Here is a 16,782-nt window from a genome sequence, read left to right on the forward strand (position 1 = left end):
TTCAACTAAACCTTTTACAATTTCCACAACATACTTCAAAATCTCAATTTTAAAATAACATTAAATTTTATAAATCTTTTTATTATATATATATATATATATATATATATATATATATATATTATATAGGGTCAAGTGAGAGTATTTTTAAATAAGAGATGGGAGGAAGAAATATCAAACATTGGATTCATCAAGAGAGAATGTTAATACACACTACAAGAAATAATACATTTTGCAGCGACTTTTTCTCAACAACAATCAATTTGTTTATATGTATATTGCAACAATTAATTTAAGTTGTTGTAAAAAGTTGTTTTTTTATCAGCAACTTCATTATTATTGACAAAAGTGATTTATCTCAACAATAGTTATTGTCACTAAAAATAATACATATTTTTAATAAGCATATAACAACGACTAATATAAGTCGTTGTGTTAAGTTACTTTATTTCTCAATAATGTTATTATTGTTGGCAAAGATGACTTATCCAATAAAAATTATTGTCATCAATCTCATATTGTTAAGAAAAAATATTTATTTCAATTACACGTGTTGATGACAATAATATAAATTTTAACTATAAATAATGCAATATACAGTAGAACATAATTTGTTATTTATAAAAATAAAACATTTTCCAATAACAAAATTTTTGTTGGAAATACCAATATTTTCGGTAACAACATGTAAGTCGCTGTCAAACCATATATTTTGTTTTGAAAACTTAATAATAATTAAATTCAAATTTATTATCAATTAGTGTGTCAGTGATTTGTTTTTTATTGGTTTTTTTGTTGCTATTTTTTTAGTAATTCATTTTGTCAACCGCTCAACAATCAAACTCCATGTTCGATTACCTTGCATTTTTAATGAGGCTATTAATTTTGTTAGTAGGATTTGAACCATGTCCTTCTTACTTATTACGTTAATGCCTAACCACTAAGCCACTTATATTAATTTATATACAATATGTATTGTTTTGTTTATAAGCAGCAATATAATTATTTTGTTTATAAGCAACAATATAATTATTTTTGTTTATACAGTAAGTATTGTTTTGTTTATAAGCAGCAATATAATTCTTTTTAAGCTCTGGTATTAATTTTTGTTTATAAGCAGCAATATATTTATTATTTATAAGTGTTGGTATTATTTTTTATTTTGTTTTAAATAAATAATAATATACAGTAATTTATATATATTAAATAGTTTGAAACATTTTAATTATTATTTAACTATAATATATTATCATTACAAATTAAAATATTTAATATTTCATATTTAATAAATAGTTAAAATAATTATTAACCTATTTAATAAATATTTGTAATATATACTAAATTAACTATTTAGCTTTAATATTTATCAACTATTAAAATATTATTATGTATATATTTAATTAAGTCTAAAATATTTATACATAAACATAAACATATTTAATGTAATATTATCTATACATAAACATATTATCTATACATAAACATAAACATAAACATATTATTTATTATTTATTGTAATATTTCAATTACACGTTAATTAAATAGTTAAAATATTTAATGTATTTGGTAGTATTATTTAACTATATTAATTTATTTTTACAAATTAATTATTTAGCGTTAATTATTATTTAACTATATTAATTTAGCGTTATTATATAATATTATTATTCAACTATATTAATTTATTGTTAAAAATTAATTATTTAGCGTTAATTATTATTTATCAATTATTATTTAACTATATTGATTTATTGTTAAAAATTAATTATTTAGCGTTAATATTTATCAACTATTAAAATATCATTATTGCATAATAGAAATAATATGAAATATTATGTAAAATATTTGCAGTTATTAATTATTGTATACTATTATTTATTAGAACAAAACAAAAATTAATACCAAAACTCAAAAAATTATCTCATTTATAACCAAATAACATGCATTGCAAATAAATATCAACCAGCCCAAGTGGCTTAGTGGAAATGAATGAAAGAAATGATTTAAAGGGAGTGGGTTTTGAAACCCATTATCCACATTTTTGAAAATGTTATAATTTGATCCTACAAGGACCAAAATCAAAAAGCAGGAGAAGTTGGCTTAACAATAGTGAACAATAAATTGACATACGAGGGACTATTTAAGCCTATATATATATATATATATATATATATATATATATATATATATATATATATATATATATATATATATATATATAAACATATTTTGAGAAAAAATATTTCTTTTCAAAATATAATAATATTTACTATGCAATGGTGAATTAATCCTTTACATATTTAGCCATTGAAAATATAATGGCATTTTTGTTTCATTTACATATAATAATTCAACTTGAAAAAAAAAATTTTTTTTTTAGAATACGTTTTAACTTTTTCTAATAGAGATAAAATCTAATCATGTTTATAATTTATCAAAGAAAATTTTTCATAATGTTTGACATCGTGAGTTTTATGTTATCTTAAAAGGAGCAGGCTTTAGAGAAGGATTTGCAAATGGGCCTTCCACTAAACCTTTTGCTATTTGTCTATAAGCTGCTTCTGTAAAGTGAGCTCCATCCCAATTTATTAATTTTGAAGGATCGGAGCACGTTGTTGTACCAGGTGTTCCACAAAATTTTTCATTAACATGGTATGGCCCGTCACCTCCACAACAAGCTTTTAAAATCTCAACCTTATCAGAAGTAAATCCTGCAACATTTATGTACACAAAATAATGTACATGTTAAAATGAATTTGACAAGAATAAATTAATTTAAACTAAAGGGAAGAAAATAATTTCTTCACAGACCATATTGTTGTGGTGTTTGAAATAAGCGTTTGGCATCGTTGTAGTAGTCAAAATACACTATCTTAGCCTGAGGGTGTTTCTGTTTTAATGTCTCTATAGACTTTTTTAGCTGCTCATTAAAGTATTAAGTGAAAGTGTTATAAGGTATCAAACATCCAAATTCATCATAGTCTTCTTTCTTATTACTGTTCACCGTAGCCAATACTGCAGCACTGCAGCCTATTGGAAAATTTCATGGAACCACTAGTTCTACTGCTCCTTCTCCAATTAATGACTTGCATAGAGAAATAAATAAGTCACTCACATTTATAAAATAATGTTAATTACTTATTAATATCTAAAAAAAATATAATTATTCTACAAACGAAGAAATTGTTTAACTTTTAATATTTGATATAACATACCGAGGTTGTATTTGTAATGGATTCAACAATTAAGGGAACTATTTCTCGAAGTTCTATAACGGTTTTAGAAATATGTGAAAAAACATCATTTCCACCAATCTCTCCTACTAGAAACAATGATTGTTTGAAGAAGGTTTTGCATTCTGTGAACTCACATAAAAGCAAAAGTTATGTTAGTCATATATAAGAAAATCCATGCTTCTGACACAAAATATACATTATGCAAGGGGTTGGAGAATAACCTTCTTTACTGTTACACAATGATGGTTTTAGTTTCTTAAACCAGTCAAATTGCACATTCAATGAGTTTTTTGTCGCTGGTGGTCTGACTCCACTACGAACGAAATACTCAAACTCAAGTGCAGTTGCACCAGCATATGCAAAATTAACTCCCTTTTTTATACCCTCTTGACTTTGGGTGATATTCTTATAGGCCGGTAAAAATGGCAATCCATATGCTTCAGCTACAATTAAAATGATTGTAAGCTAGTTTACTTTTCAGTAAAAAATATATCAATGTTAAGTATTGTTGATTTAAATCCTAAAAACTATATAAAATAAAGTATGTTAGCGTACTTGCAAATTATTATTATGTGTAAAAGTACCTATAAAATCTATAATGAGTCATCCATTGGACAAATGTCCTGCGGGATGATGGAATTACGTTGAACCATAAGGACTACTTTTGTCCATAGGTAGGTGGTCAAATGCAGAATTTCCGGTATCACTTGTTGAGTCACTTGATGAAATTCTGACGATGTAAAGAAATTTTACACCATTAATTAATTTAAATTGTTTAATTTTTATTTTAATTTAAAAAAATAATACAAATGATTATGATGTAATGATTGTGTAAAATATTTTACATTGATAGTGTTGTATATTCTAATATTTTCAATTAAACTCAAAAAAATAATTATTTTTCAATCCACAATCAGAAATATTATTTTAACGGCACTACCAAAAACATGCTTTTGGTGAACGTCACACATTTAAAGAAAAAATAAATTAGGAAACTCCCTTTTTTTTTTTTAATAAGCAATTGAATATAAGAAATTGCACTAGGGGTGCAACCCTTACAACAGGAACACACTAGAAAGTTTTGTTACAAAGTAATGGCAATTTATACCAATCATAAAAATTTATCCTACTTGGAAGTTCCTTGCTACTTGCCCATCTCCAAGAAAAAAACATGATGTTTGATATCACCTCATCGAAGCTAAATATACCATCATCAAAAATCATTGTGTTTCTCATTTTCCAAGTACACCAAATTAAAGCTATCCATATTGTATTTAGATTAACTTTAATGTTAGTGTTTTTCACCTTTTCTTGAATGCTCCCAAAACTCTTGAACTCCTCTAGAGAAAAATTCAAATCATTCCCCAACCACATATAAATTCTACTCCACACCGCCTTTGTGACATGGTATTGGAAAAAAAGGTGATCCAAAGTTTCCGGATGATTTGAACAAAAAAGGCAATCTATGGAAGTAAGAATAGTCACACCTCTATTGACGAGTTGGTCTTTTAGAGGGAGCCTATTGATGAGGAATCTCCACACAAAAACCTTGATCTTTGCCGGAATGTTTGTCTTCCAAATGACGTCCAAACTCTTGATAGTAGAGTTTGGCCAAGCTAGCTCCTTTGCATTTGATACCAAGTGCGACACACTAGACACCGTGAAGGCTCCGTTTGGATTTAAGTTCCAATGGAAATCGTCTGTTGCCAACAAATCTGGCACCATCCCTTGAAGCATCATTTTCAAATCCCTAAGCTCTTCGCTAATAACCGTGGTCGGTGCGGATGAGATGAAAGAAGAAGCAATCGGAGCCGTAAGGTTCAACACTTCCTCCCCAAAAATGTCTTCTAATTTCCACGTAATTTCACCATGATTAGAAAAATAGAGGTCACTCACCGCGCTAAGTTTGTTGGTTGTTCGATCGAACAAATGCGGAAAAGCAACGCGGAGCGGTTGATCATCCAACCAACAACTATGCCAAAAAAGAATGTTGTTTCCTTTCTTGAACTCACATTTAACCCATTCGTTAAAACCATCTCCCAAATCATCCTCTTTGAAGTCATTAAGAACTATGTCTCTCCACCAACGGGAGTCGTCCCTATTTAATAGGTCCTTGCTAGAAGCTAACACTTTTATTTTGGGATTGTGATATCTCAAAAGTAAGAATCTACTCCAAATAGCCTTATCTTCCTTTAAAATTCTCCATTTCCATTTAAGAAGAAGGGATTTGTTCATTTCTCCCACATCCCTAATACCTAACCCTCCTTTCTCTTTTGGTTTGCACATATTCTCCCACTTCACCCAATGTATGCATCTAGATTTAGTATTCCCACACCACAAAAAGTTGCTAAGAAGGCTTCTTATAACTTGAATGATTTTACTCGGAGCTTTGTAGAAGGAAAGAGTAAAAATAGGAATAGCATTAAGAACGGAGCCTATTAGAGTCACCCTCCCACCAATAGAGATGTTTCTTCCCTTCCATTTGGAAAGTCTTGATTTTATGTTGTCGATCACCTCTTGCCACACCTTCTTCTTGTACGCGCCTTCACCCACCCAAATACCAAGGAATTTAAATGGAAAGCAACCTTTTTTACAAGCAAGGAACGTGGTCGCAGAGTTTATGAACCAATCTCCTATGTGAGTTCCATAAAAATTACTTTTATGAAAGTTGATCTTCAATCCGGAAACCAATTCAAAGCCTCTCAACAACACTTTTAAACTCCAAAGGTTATCATAAGTAGGTTCTCCTAGAATGATGGTATCATCCGCAAATTGAAGGATATCCACAAAGTCGTTGACACCATACTAAACTCCCTTTCTATTATGAAAGAGTCCAACATTTTTAATAAATTCAAGAAAAAAAAGTCCACTAGTTTATAAACTTAAAATTTTGGATCTAGCATTCTTTAAACTTTAACAATTTATTTATCATGTAATTTTTTAGCATGAATCTTCTCCATTTCTTAAAATAAATGAAAAAATTTATTACTATAATTTTAGAATTAAATTAATATTAACTATATGTTATAGGTCATAGAAATGTTTTAGAATTGTATAATAAAAAGAACGGAGAAAAAGGGTCTGTTTGGTAAAAATAGCGGTTGACTGATAAGTTAGCTGATAGCTTATAGCTTATGACTGATGGATGATGTCTGATGACTTATAGCTTATAGCGGATAGTTGAGATTGATAGCTTATAAGTTAACTGAAGTGTTTGGTAAAATTAGCGGTTAAATTAACTTATAAATGTAAAATGACATAAAAGATATTTAATATATAATTATTTTGTTTTAAAGTAAAATAAATTTCAAAGGTTAAAAATGGATTTTAATTAAAATAATAAGGATAAAAAAGGAAGAAAAAATAATAAGTTATAAGACATAAGCTAAAACGCTATTTGAAATAGCGTCTGGAAAATAATCTATAAGTTAGTAAAATAAGCTATAAGCTCGTGATGAAAAGACCGTTACCAAACGGGTCTAAATTATTATACGAGCTTATAAGACATAAGACATAAGCTATAAGCTCAAAAAGAGGTCTTCCCAGACAGAGCCAAAGAGAAATGGAGGGGATAAGATTTTGACATATATATTTTATATATTTAAAAAAAATACTTAATGCTTTTGAAATTTTAAAATTTTATAATATTCTTAAAAGTAATTTAATACTTTGAAAATCTAAAATGTCACACTCCAATAAAAAAGACTAGCTAGCCTAAGGCTCTCTTTGACAAGCTATATTTTGAGCTTATAGGTTATAGTTTATGAACTCATATAATAATAAAAGACCTCTATAGTAAAAGTCTTTTCATCATGAACTTAATTTATTTTACTAACTTATGTCTTGTTTTTCAGACGCTATTTTAAATAGCATTTTACCTTATAGCTTATCATTTTGTTTTCATTAATTTTCTTATAAAATTTTAATTATTTTAAATGTATATTTAATTATTAATTAAGAAATATCTTTTTATGTCATTTTACATTTATCAGCTAATTAAACCGTTAATTTTACCAATTAACTTGTATTTGTTATCAATCATCAATTATAAGTTATAAGCTATCAGTCATCAACTATAAAATATTAACTATGAATTAATTTATCACCCAACCACTAATTTTACGAAATATAGCCTAACTCAAAAGTCTAAACCACTAATTTTAAATGTAATTGTTTGTTGCATCTTTTCTTATTGATAATGACCTAATATTGGTGTATGCCTAACTCAGAAATGAACATGGAACATTCTTTTATGCAAACCATTGTTTTCCATGCCTTGTTTAAATTAGGGGTGGCAAACGAGCATGTCCTCCTCATTTAAACCCGTCTCGTAAAAGCCCGCAAAAAAACAGGTCGGAGCGGGGCGTGCATAGTTAAGGATACAGGCCTAAAATCTTGGTCTGTTTCACAAAAAGTGATGGCGGGACGGGCTAAGCCTGCAGGTACTACAACTATTTAGCCTAAAAATACAAAATTTTATGTTCGCGAAAGCCCACGTAAAAATGGGACGGGCGGAGCGGTCACAGTAAAGGGTGAGAGCCTAAAACTTTGGCCCGCCTAGCACTGAAGTGCGGACAAAACGGACATGCTCAATAGGCCGGGCCTGTTTTGCCACCCCTAGTTTAAATATATGATGGAGGAAGTATTCGGTCTACATCAAGCCTTTTTTTATAATAAATAATTAAAAATATTATTAAAAAATAATTTTTAATATATAATAATGATCATATTTAGGAATGTAAACGGTGAGAAACAAATGTGAGTTTTAAATCTGATATTATTTAAAAAAGTATTATTGAACACTTTATAAGTGATAGAGGCCCATATACCCATTGTTTTAAAATTTTAAATGAATATGAGGTGTCTCTCACTCTCTGTTGTTCTTGATCTAATATGGACGTCCTCGTAATGAGCCATCAATTTACACTTGCTCCCCAAAACCTAGGAATGAAGCGGGACAAACATTATCAATAATGCAGATTTAAAACCTTGATTCAACTGGAAAAAAATATAATAACAAGGCAGAACGGGCGCAAATAATACATTTGTAACACTTAAAAATTGTATAAATTTAAGTTAATTTCTGTGTCCGAAAAATATATCAGAAGATGTGCTTAAATGTAAATTTTCCGCCAAAAATATACAGTCAAAGACAAAAACGGAGATGTCCAATGTATCAAATTGGTTTTTGCCACTCTAGTCATGATTATTGTCAATTAGTTTAAAATGTTAGTATATGAATAAACTATTTAGATATGGAGAGTTGGGCACTATTTTGTGGCTGCGCTTGAACAGATTTGATGGATAACAACAAATTAAGAATAATCATAATGCCTGATAAGACCTTTATCAAGTAGCCAAATTTGAGATTGCGTTCCAACCGTGTTGACGATAACACGTAGATTATCATTTCGTCTCATCCGATCCTAATTATTTTTGCTTTGTTGTAAATTTTTTGTCTTAATACCCGTGAATTGGTATTCAACTTAGACATGGGAACAATACTTGTATCCCCTATCGACGTCAATTTGCATCCTTTAACGGAGATTTTTGTATGCAGAGATTGAAGAAATAACTTCTATTTTACAAATTTCTCAACCTTGATTATATTATTTAATTTTTATATATAATATATTATATGATATATAATTATATAAATTTTTATATAAATATAATTAATATAAAAAAATAAAGAGTCATGAGTGGATATTTTATTTATTACTATTATAGTTCTGATAAAAAAATATTAACATATTTTTAGTATCCGATTTCCTTAGATCTCTTATTCTCCCTACAAAAATGTGGGGATGGGGTTGGAAAAAAAATTCCTCCATAATTAACTCTATAATTATATAGAAAGTTGGCTTAAATAAAGTACTTTATACATTTTTATAGAACTCACATTTGTGAAATAAATATGCTCCAAAGAAAACAAAAATAATAAAACAGTCGTATAGTATTTAGATTTAATAATAAAACTTTTGTTGGATAATACTTCTACTAATTAAAACAATAGCAACTACTCTCATTCCAATAATCTTTAATCTTGAAGTCTTATATGGCCTGCAGAGGCTGAAAAAACTCGACAATTGGTTTTCACAAGCTGAATATTGCGCTAAGATAATTTTTTTAATAGTCCCACATTGCTTGACTGGAGTTATTATTTTGGACCAACTAAAATAAATTGATATTATTTTTGGAGAATAGAAGGTCAGGGTATTTTATATGCAACATTTATACACACCAATCTAACAAAGACACTTTTTAACGATATATTTCTGAAAGTTCTAATAAAGATTTTAAAAAGCTGTCTGCGCCACAATTGCTTAAAAGTTTTTGCAATTTTGATTGATATAGATATTGCGATATCGACTGTAGTCGTCGCGTCGCAGTGTGTATTAATAAAAAAATATTCTTTAATATAAAGACGGTAATTAATAATATTAATATCAACATTTGTTAATTTCATTTTGTTACATCAGTTTTTACGATCTCGGACCGTTTTATATCCAAGATAGACATTAATTCATAGTCGAGTGAGTTGAGTTCAACCAAAATAATTTTTAATTAAAATGAAAGTATGTGAATAATTCACCTAATTTTAATCAACAAGTATGATATTTGACAAGCTAATGAATCTCTGCTTTACATTTAGATTTTAATTAATTATTAAGACACTTGACGCACAACTGAAACTTCTTTTCACTAATTATTAATGCATACATACATACATTCAAGGGTAACAAACTTTGACTTTATATAATTTTGAATTTTATTAGTGATGATTTTTAGTATAAATAGTATGCAAAACAAAACCATTCCATATATCCACAAACACAACCCAAGCAATACATGATGAGCCCTCTGATAAGAATCGCATTAGCAATAAACTTAATATGTAGCAACCACACCGTAAAAATCTTGATGAAATACTCAACTCACCTTCATATTCTTCTCAAGTGGATATTCAACATCTTCTCCTACTACCTATGCTATCCCTTGTGCAAATTCCAAGATTCTCATGGTGTATCCAAATACACGTATGAATCTCAAGAAGATGTAGATTGTGCTGTGTGTCTCAGCAAAATGAAAGAAAAGGAGGAAATTAGAGAGTTACAGTGTAAACATGTGTTTCACAAAAATTGTTTAGATACTTGGATTAGCTTCAAATATAAGAATACAACCTGTCCTATCTGTAGAGTTTCAGTAGGTTCAATAAGAGAAATGGATGATCAATTGTTTAATGATGATGATTTTCAGATTTCGTGGCTGCGTTGACCCTTTGCTATGTATAGTTGGTTGAATAGTAAATCAATTAAACAAAGAATTTTCCGTGTTTTATTATTGTCACTTGATTAATTTTCAGGCCTAAAGCTTTTCGAAGACAGCAATTTCGGATTATAGACGGTGAAGATACAAGTAACACTAGAGGAATATTTAAATATTTAAACTAGAGGAATTGTAGGAGAAACTTTAGGCCTGATCAAATATCGAGTGCTGAATGATCAAAGTATCGAGTGCTTTGAAAAATTCTTTCATATTTTTATATATACTTTAAGTGTAATTTTAATGGTTTTTAAATATATTTTTTTCAACAGTTAGAAGTAACGAAAGAGGCGGTAGGATACTAATTGAAAATCAAACTCATTCTAGAGTTCGTCTGAAAACGTATACACATGATAGATTGAGAGTTGTTCCAGCTCGTATACATGATAGATTGAGAGTTGTTCCAGCTCAATAAGGGTATGTTTGGTTTAAAGTAGAAGTTAAGAAGAAAGAAGTATGTGAGAGAGAGTGGGAGAAGAAAGAAATATGTAAGAAGTTAAATAGATTTGGAGTATTGTTTGTTATAAAAGAAAGATAAGAGAAATAGAAGAGAAAGAAGTGTTAATTAAGTATGAAAGTACCAAACTATCCTTGATTTGAAAACTATTTATCAAAAAATAAAATAATTTATTTGTTAGTTAATCTTAACTCAAATTATTATTTAAAGTAAATAAATTATCAATTATTTATTTTGATTTAATTAATTAATAATTAAATCTCTTAATACACCAACTATTTTAATAATTACTAATACAAATATTCTTAATAAAAATAAAACATAATATTTCTATATGAAATTAAGATAAGTGAGGGTTATTAATGGAATAGCAATGGATTTACTACTTTCTTCGCATTTATGAGGAGAATAAAAAAGTAGGTGGACCCCACAGTTTTTACTCTCTCTTCAGCATTTCCCTGCTGCACCAAGCAAGAGAAATAGGCTATTTCTCTTCTTTCTCTCTCGCTTGTCTCTCTCTCTCTTTAAACTCTTGCATAACAAACACACCATAAATGACATATTTTATTTTACATCATGAGATCAGGGGAGGAGCTACAGTCCAGCGAGCCCGGGCGCATGCCCGGGCTCAACTCCTCATTTTGTTGTATACTCCCCACCTAATAGTCTCTTTTTAGACAACACCGGAGGCAAAATTAGTAATTTTTAGACAAAATTAAAGGCAAAATTAGTAAAAACAGGGTATGAAATTTTTGAACAAAATCAAAGACAATTTTTTTAGACAAAATCAAGGGCAAAATTAATAGAAACAGGGTATAAAATTAGTAAAAACAAAGGTGTAAAATTTTTGCCCAGGCTCCATAAAATTTCTGGCTCCGCCACGGATGATAGAGCATATATATGAATCATTATGAGTGACATGGAGAAAAATCGCAAATAAAACAAAGACATAAATATTTAAATATTTAATTTTTTCGTTTTAAAAGATCCTAACGAATGGTTTAAGAATTAATTAATTATCTATTATAGTGCGGAACTGTTGCTCATATAAACTATATTGATTATATATGAGCATTCCACAACAACTCTAGTCAACCCACGGAACCAAATTTAAAATGAGAGAAACTCTTTCACCTATGATACTAGTTGTGATAGAATCGAAACTTTAGAAAGAATACGAATTCAAAATAATAATAATAATAATAATAATAATAATAATAATAATAATATTAATAATAATAATAATAATAATAATAATAATAATATGGCTAAGGTTTTTATTTTATGTGATTGAGTAATCAGTTCAACATGATTTCTATAACATATACAATAATAATAATAATAATAAATTATTTATTTAATATTTTATACTCAAAATTTATCAAGATAAAATTTGTGACAAAAATATTTTCCGTTCCATATTATTAATGTATCTAAAATTCATAAGTATCTATAATATTAATAAAATGAGTTACAATCAACTATATAAAAAAATATATATCCATTGTACATTCATGATAATAAGTAATTCTCATAATTTTTAGTAATCCTAAACAATTTTGAATTTAAAACAAAAAATACAAAATTTGTATTAATGAGGTCTCGAACTCAAGTCCCTTCAGATTAAATGACAGTCAATTTATCACAATATAAATTGATTTGTCTATTTATAAATGATAATCACTTTATTAACAATAGAAATTGATTTGTCTAGTTATAAATGGTAGTCACTTTACTAACAATAGAAATTGATTTGTCTAGTTGTAAATGATAGTCACTTTATTAACAATAGAAATTGATTTGTCTTGTTGTAAATAATAGTCAATTTACTAACAATAGAAATTGATTTTTCTACTTGTAAATGATAGCCACTATATTAACAATAAAAATTGATTTATCTAGTTCTAAAGTGAATATCATTTTGCCTTCTCACTAGTACAAAAATGTTAATTTACACCCGTTTTTTATTAAATTTACACCCATTATTTTTAATAAAAATCGGGTGTATATCCACAGGGTGAGAAATGTCTAACGCATTTACACCCTATTTTAAAACAGGTGTAAATACGTTCGTAATTACTCCCTATTTTAAGAATATCGGGTGTAAATATGTTCTATGTTACACCCTATTTTAACAAAAATCGGGTGTAATTTGGCGTAATTATGTTTTTAATTACACCCTATTTTAACAAAAATCGGGTATAATTACGTTTTTAATTACACCCAGTTTTAATAAAAATTGGGTGTAATTGAGCATAATTACATTTTTAATTACACCCTGTTTTAGTAAAAATCGGATGTAATTGAGCGTAATTACGTTTTAATTACACCCTGTTTTAATAAAAATCGGGTGTAATTACGTTTTAATTACACTCTATTTTAATTAAAATTGGGTGTAGATATGTTCTTAATTACACCCTATTTTAATAAAAATCGGGTGTAAATATGTCATTTATGAATGAACAATTATATTATATTTAAATCTATTTACACCCTATTTTATATACACCATTTAGTTATATTTCATTTTCAGTCATAATATTGCAAATACTATAAAATCATATTTTAACTAAGTCAAAATATTTTTAATATTAACCAAAAAGTATACAATATCATGTGCATTCATAATATTTCAAGTACTATAAAATCATACACATAAAATGGCATCCTTTACCATAAACATTGAGTGGATGACCAACAACAGCCTGAACACAAAATCGATTCAACACAGTTCCAAATATAGCATCATAATCAAATCTATTACACAGCTCTTCATGCATTGCAGTCTCGTCTGTTTTTACTCCGTATACCACTCCTTGATTCAGATCAGTTGCCTGAATCCCCCAAGCTTTACAAGTGAAAGCTATGTTATGTGAATCATGCACCTTGCTTAAATGATAGAACGGGCTAGGTTGCTTCGGATATGGCAAAGTGCCAGTTCTCCCATTGTGAGTAATGGTAATATAACCTTCCTCAATATCAATATTCGGAGTCCCGTATTCACCCATTGTCCCAAGCTTAACCAAATGGAAATCCTCTTTATACTCTTTTATAGCAAAGAGCACATTCAGTGTCCCAAAAACATTGTTTTGCTGCCTATACACCGCTCTTGACAGATCTATCATAGAAAGATGGAGGGTGGTCGCCCAACCACAATATCCATCTCCACCAATGACCATGACTCACTTCGGTTTGAAAGGCTCCCCGGAACTAGTTTGAACCACAATATCCTTTCTTTGTCTAAATTAACAGGACGATCCCGCCTATCATTGATTGCAGAATTGCTATCGACATCATTTCTAGGAGTAGAAACACGTGTGCCTAACCCAACTTGTTGAGAGACGCCATCTGATTTTCCAGCTCCAGCAGTTACATTAGAAAGGCCCGACCTACAAAAATATACATAAAATTATCATTTACCTAGCATAGCCTACACTATAAAGATAACCAACAGGAACTTGTTTTTTCAGAAAAATAAAAAAAACTGTTACATGATATATTCCATTGAAGATCCTTAAAATCAGAGAGCATAATCCCTCAAAACAATATCTACTTATATAAAAAGATTGGTTTGAAGCCTTTCACCATTAACAATATAAAAGGAAAAAACCACAAAAGCTCTCTCATTTATTTTTTTTTATTTTTTCAGTATTGCACTTTGTCCGTCAAAGAAAGAGAATCGAACAAATTACCATTGGTAGAATGAGTGCGTTGTATATATCCAAAACCATATTTAAATGTGACTAGTAATTTACAGTGAGGCAATACTACAGCCTTCCCTGCCTAAAGTAGAATTTAGACAAGGAACACTTTAATTCCAAGAACAATCAATGAAACTTTTCCGATGCTGGAAGTCCAAAACTATAATAATCTAGTCATGGTTACTAAAGCATACAATTTATAGCTAATAAATAAATTGGAAAAAGTAAGATATAAATCTTCCCCATATATATTGTCTTATTATTTTACCAAAACTTTCATCTTGAATATTCATCTTAATTATATTTTCGACTTTCACAATTTCAGCTTGGATTTTGCTTCAATACTAGTTGTAAGCAAAATGAAAGTAGCAATACAGTAACAACAACAAATAGTAAGTAATGAAAAGGCATAAACTAACCTGCCCTGCAAAAGATGGCCAAGGCCAAAAGCACCGAAAACAGTAAGAGATCATGGGAAGACCATATCTAAGAAAAGGGCTTTTTCCGCCCCATCTCTTGAAAGCCGAAGCTGATTTTTTAACTTTAGCTGTTTCTTTTCCAGCCTGACTTTGAAGTGTAGTCATTGATTACACAAGAAGAGTGATTCCTTTCAACTACAGAATTAGGGAAGGTACCTGATAGAGTGAAAGCATAAAAAATTCATTAAAATAACTATCACAATCTCAAACACACATTTTATCAAACATGTAACGTTCAAGGTGGACGGATAGAGTAATACAGTGATTGATTTTGAAGAGTTTGAACATAATCTCTTGCTCATACAAATCATCTTCACTTTTTCAATCTTATATTCACTCTGATTATCATCTTCCCTTTTTCAATCTTATATTCGGCATAACCTCTCTGCTCACACAAATCAAAAAAACAACAACCATAGCAAAAGGCTAGCATGCAGCAGGGCATAGCATTGGAACAAATCAATTCATAGCATCAACAACAAACGTACAACATCAAACAACAACCAAATACACCACATGATAAAGTGAAAAAGATAGAACCTGGATTTGAAGATTTGAAATCACTATAAGAAGACCAGAGATGAGGTAATAACTCCTTGTGCTCTATTTGCTTTAATTCTGAGATTTGCCGCCGTATTGAAGGTACGTAGTGATCAATTCAAACTGGTACAATGAGTATTGCAATGAAACTGTGAAGATGCTATCCGGATGCTTTGAAATAAAGATCCGTGCGTTTCGAAAATCGTGCCGGTGTTGAGAGATTGATGAAGATTGTCGTTGTTGATGACGTTGCTTTGACTTTGTTGTTCGCGTCAGTAGCGGATTATTGCGGACTGGTGAGTGATTTGATCCGTGATGATTTACGGATGATGATTGTTGTTACCGATTCCAAAATTGAAGCAGAGTTGATGTCAAATTGGTTTGTGTTGCTTGCTGAACAAGATATGTTGTGGATGCCACTTGTCTAGTAATAAATAATGAAAAATGGGAGTTCTTTTACTGTTTTTGTCAACTATATCAAGAACTTTACATTTTATAAAGGCTAGATTACTTACGGATGCCACTGGAGATAAAAGTTGAGGAACCTCATAAGAAGCCGTCGGCTGTAATGGCAAAAATACAAAAAAGCAATAGTTAGTGCTTGACTTAAATGCTGAATGGGGATCGGGGAAGAAAAAAAAGGAGAAAACACTATGTACTATAACTTTTAAGTTTTCCTAATTTCATGTTAGAAGTTAAAACCATGGAAAAAACTGTTTATGGGACTGATATAAAGAGTTATTCCTTAGTGTGGATACATGTGATGTGCCACCTAGTCATGCACTGGATTGATAAAGATAGGCAATTATTTGACCCAATAAGAACATGCAGTGAATCGGTGATGCAGCTAGTTGGACAAATACTGCATTGAGAAACTTACATTGGTATTGATTTAACCCAATTTTCCCCTCTTAATATGAGATTAAAGTAAATTGGCAACAGTTATACAAGAAAGATTGAATTGTTATCAATAAAAAAGAGCTGAAATTAGTAAAAATGTATGAAAGGCCTTACTTCTACTACGCATGAAGAGGGACCTTTTG

The 16,782-nt window shown here is 29.4% G+C and overlaps 1 protein-coding gene across 1 annotated transcript; it reads right to left on the bottom strand.

Moving 5' to 3' along the window:
- Positions 1-13,658: 13,658 nt before the first annotated feature.
- Positions 13,659-14,412, bottom strand: LOC131598017 (UDP-sulfoquinovose synthase, chloroplastic-like). Its single transcript, XM_058870667.1, has one exon. The coding sequence runs from the start codon at positions 14,196-14,198 to the stop codon at positions 13,659-13,661; it is 540 nt and encodes a 179-aa protein (XP_058726650.1). The 5' UTR covers positions 14,199-14,412.
- Between the last annotated feature and the right edge of the window lie 2,370 nt (positions 14,413-16,782).

This window comes from Vicia villosa, linkage group LG4, assembly GCF_029867415.1.
Source record: "Vicia villosa cultivar HV-30 ecotype Madison, WI linkage group LG4, Vvil1.0, whole genome shotgun sequence".
Taxonomy (NCBI): domain Eukaryota; kingdom Viridiplantae; phylum Streptophyta; class Magnoliopsida; order Fabales; family Fabaceae; genus Vicia; species Vicia villosa.

Coding starts and splice junctions, on each gene's coding strand:
- LOC131598017 (XM_058870667.1), bottom strand. CDS start 14,198: ATGGTCATTGGTGGAGATGGATATTGTGGTTGGGCGACCACCCTCCAT.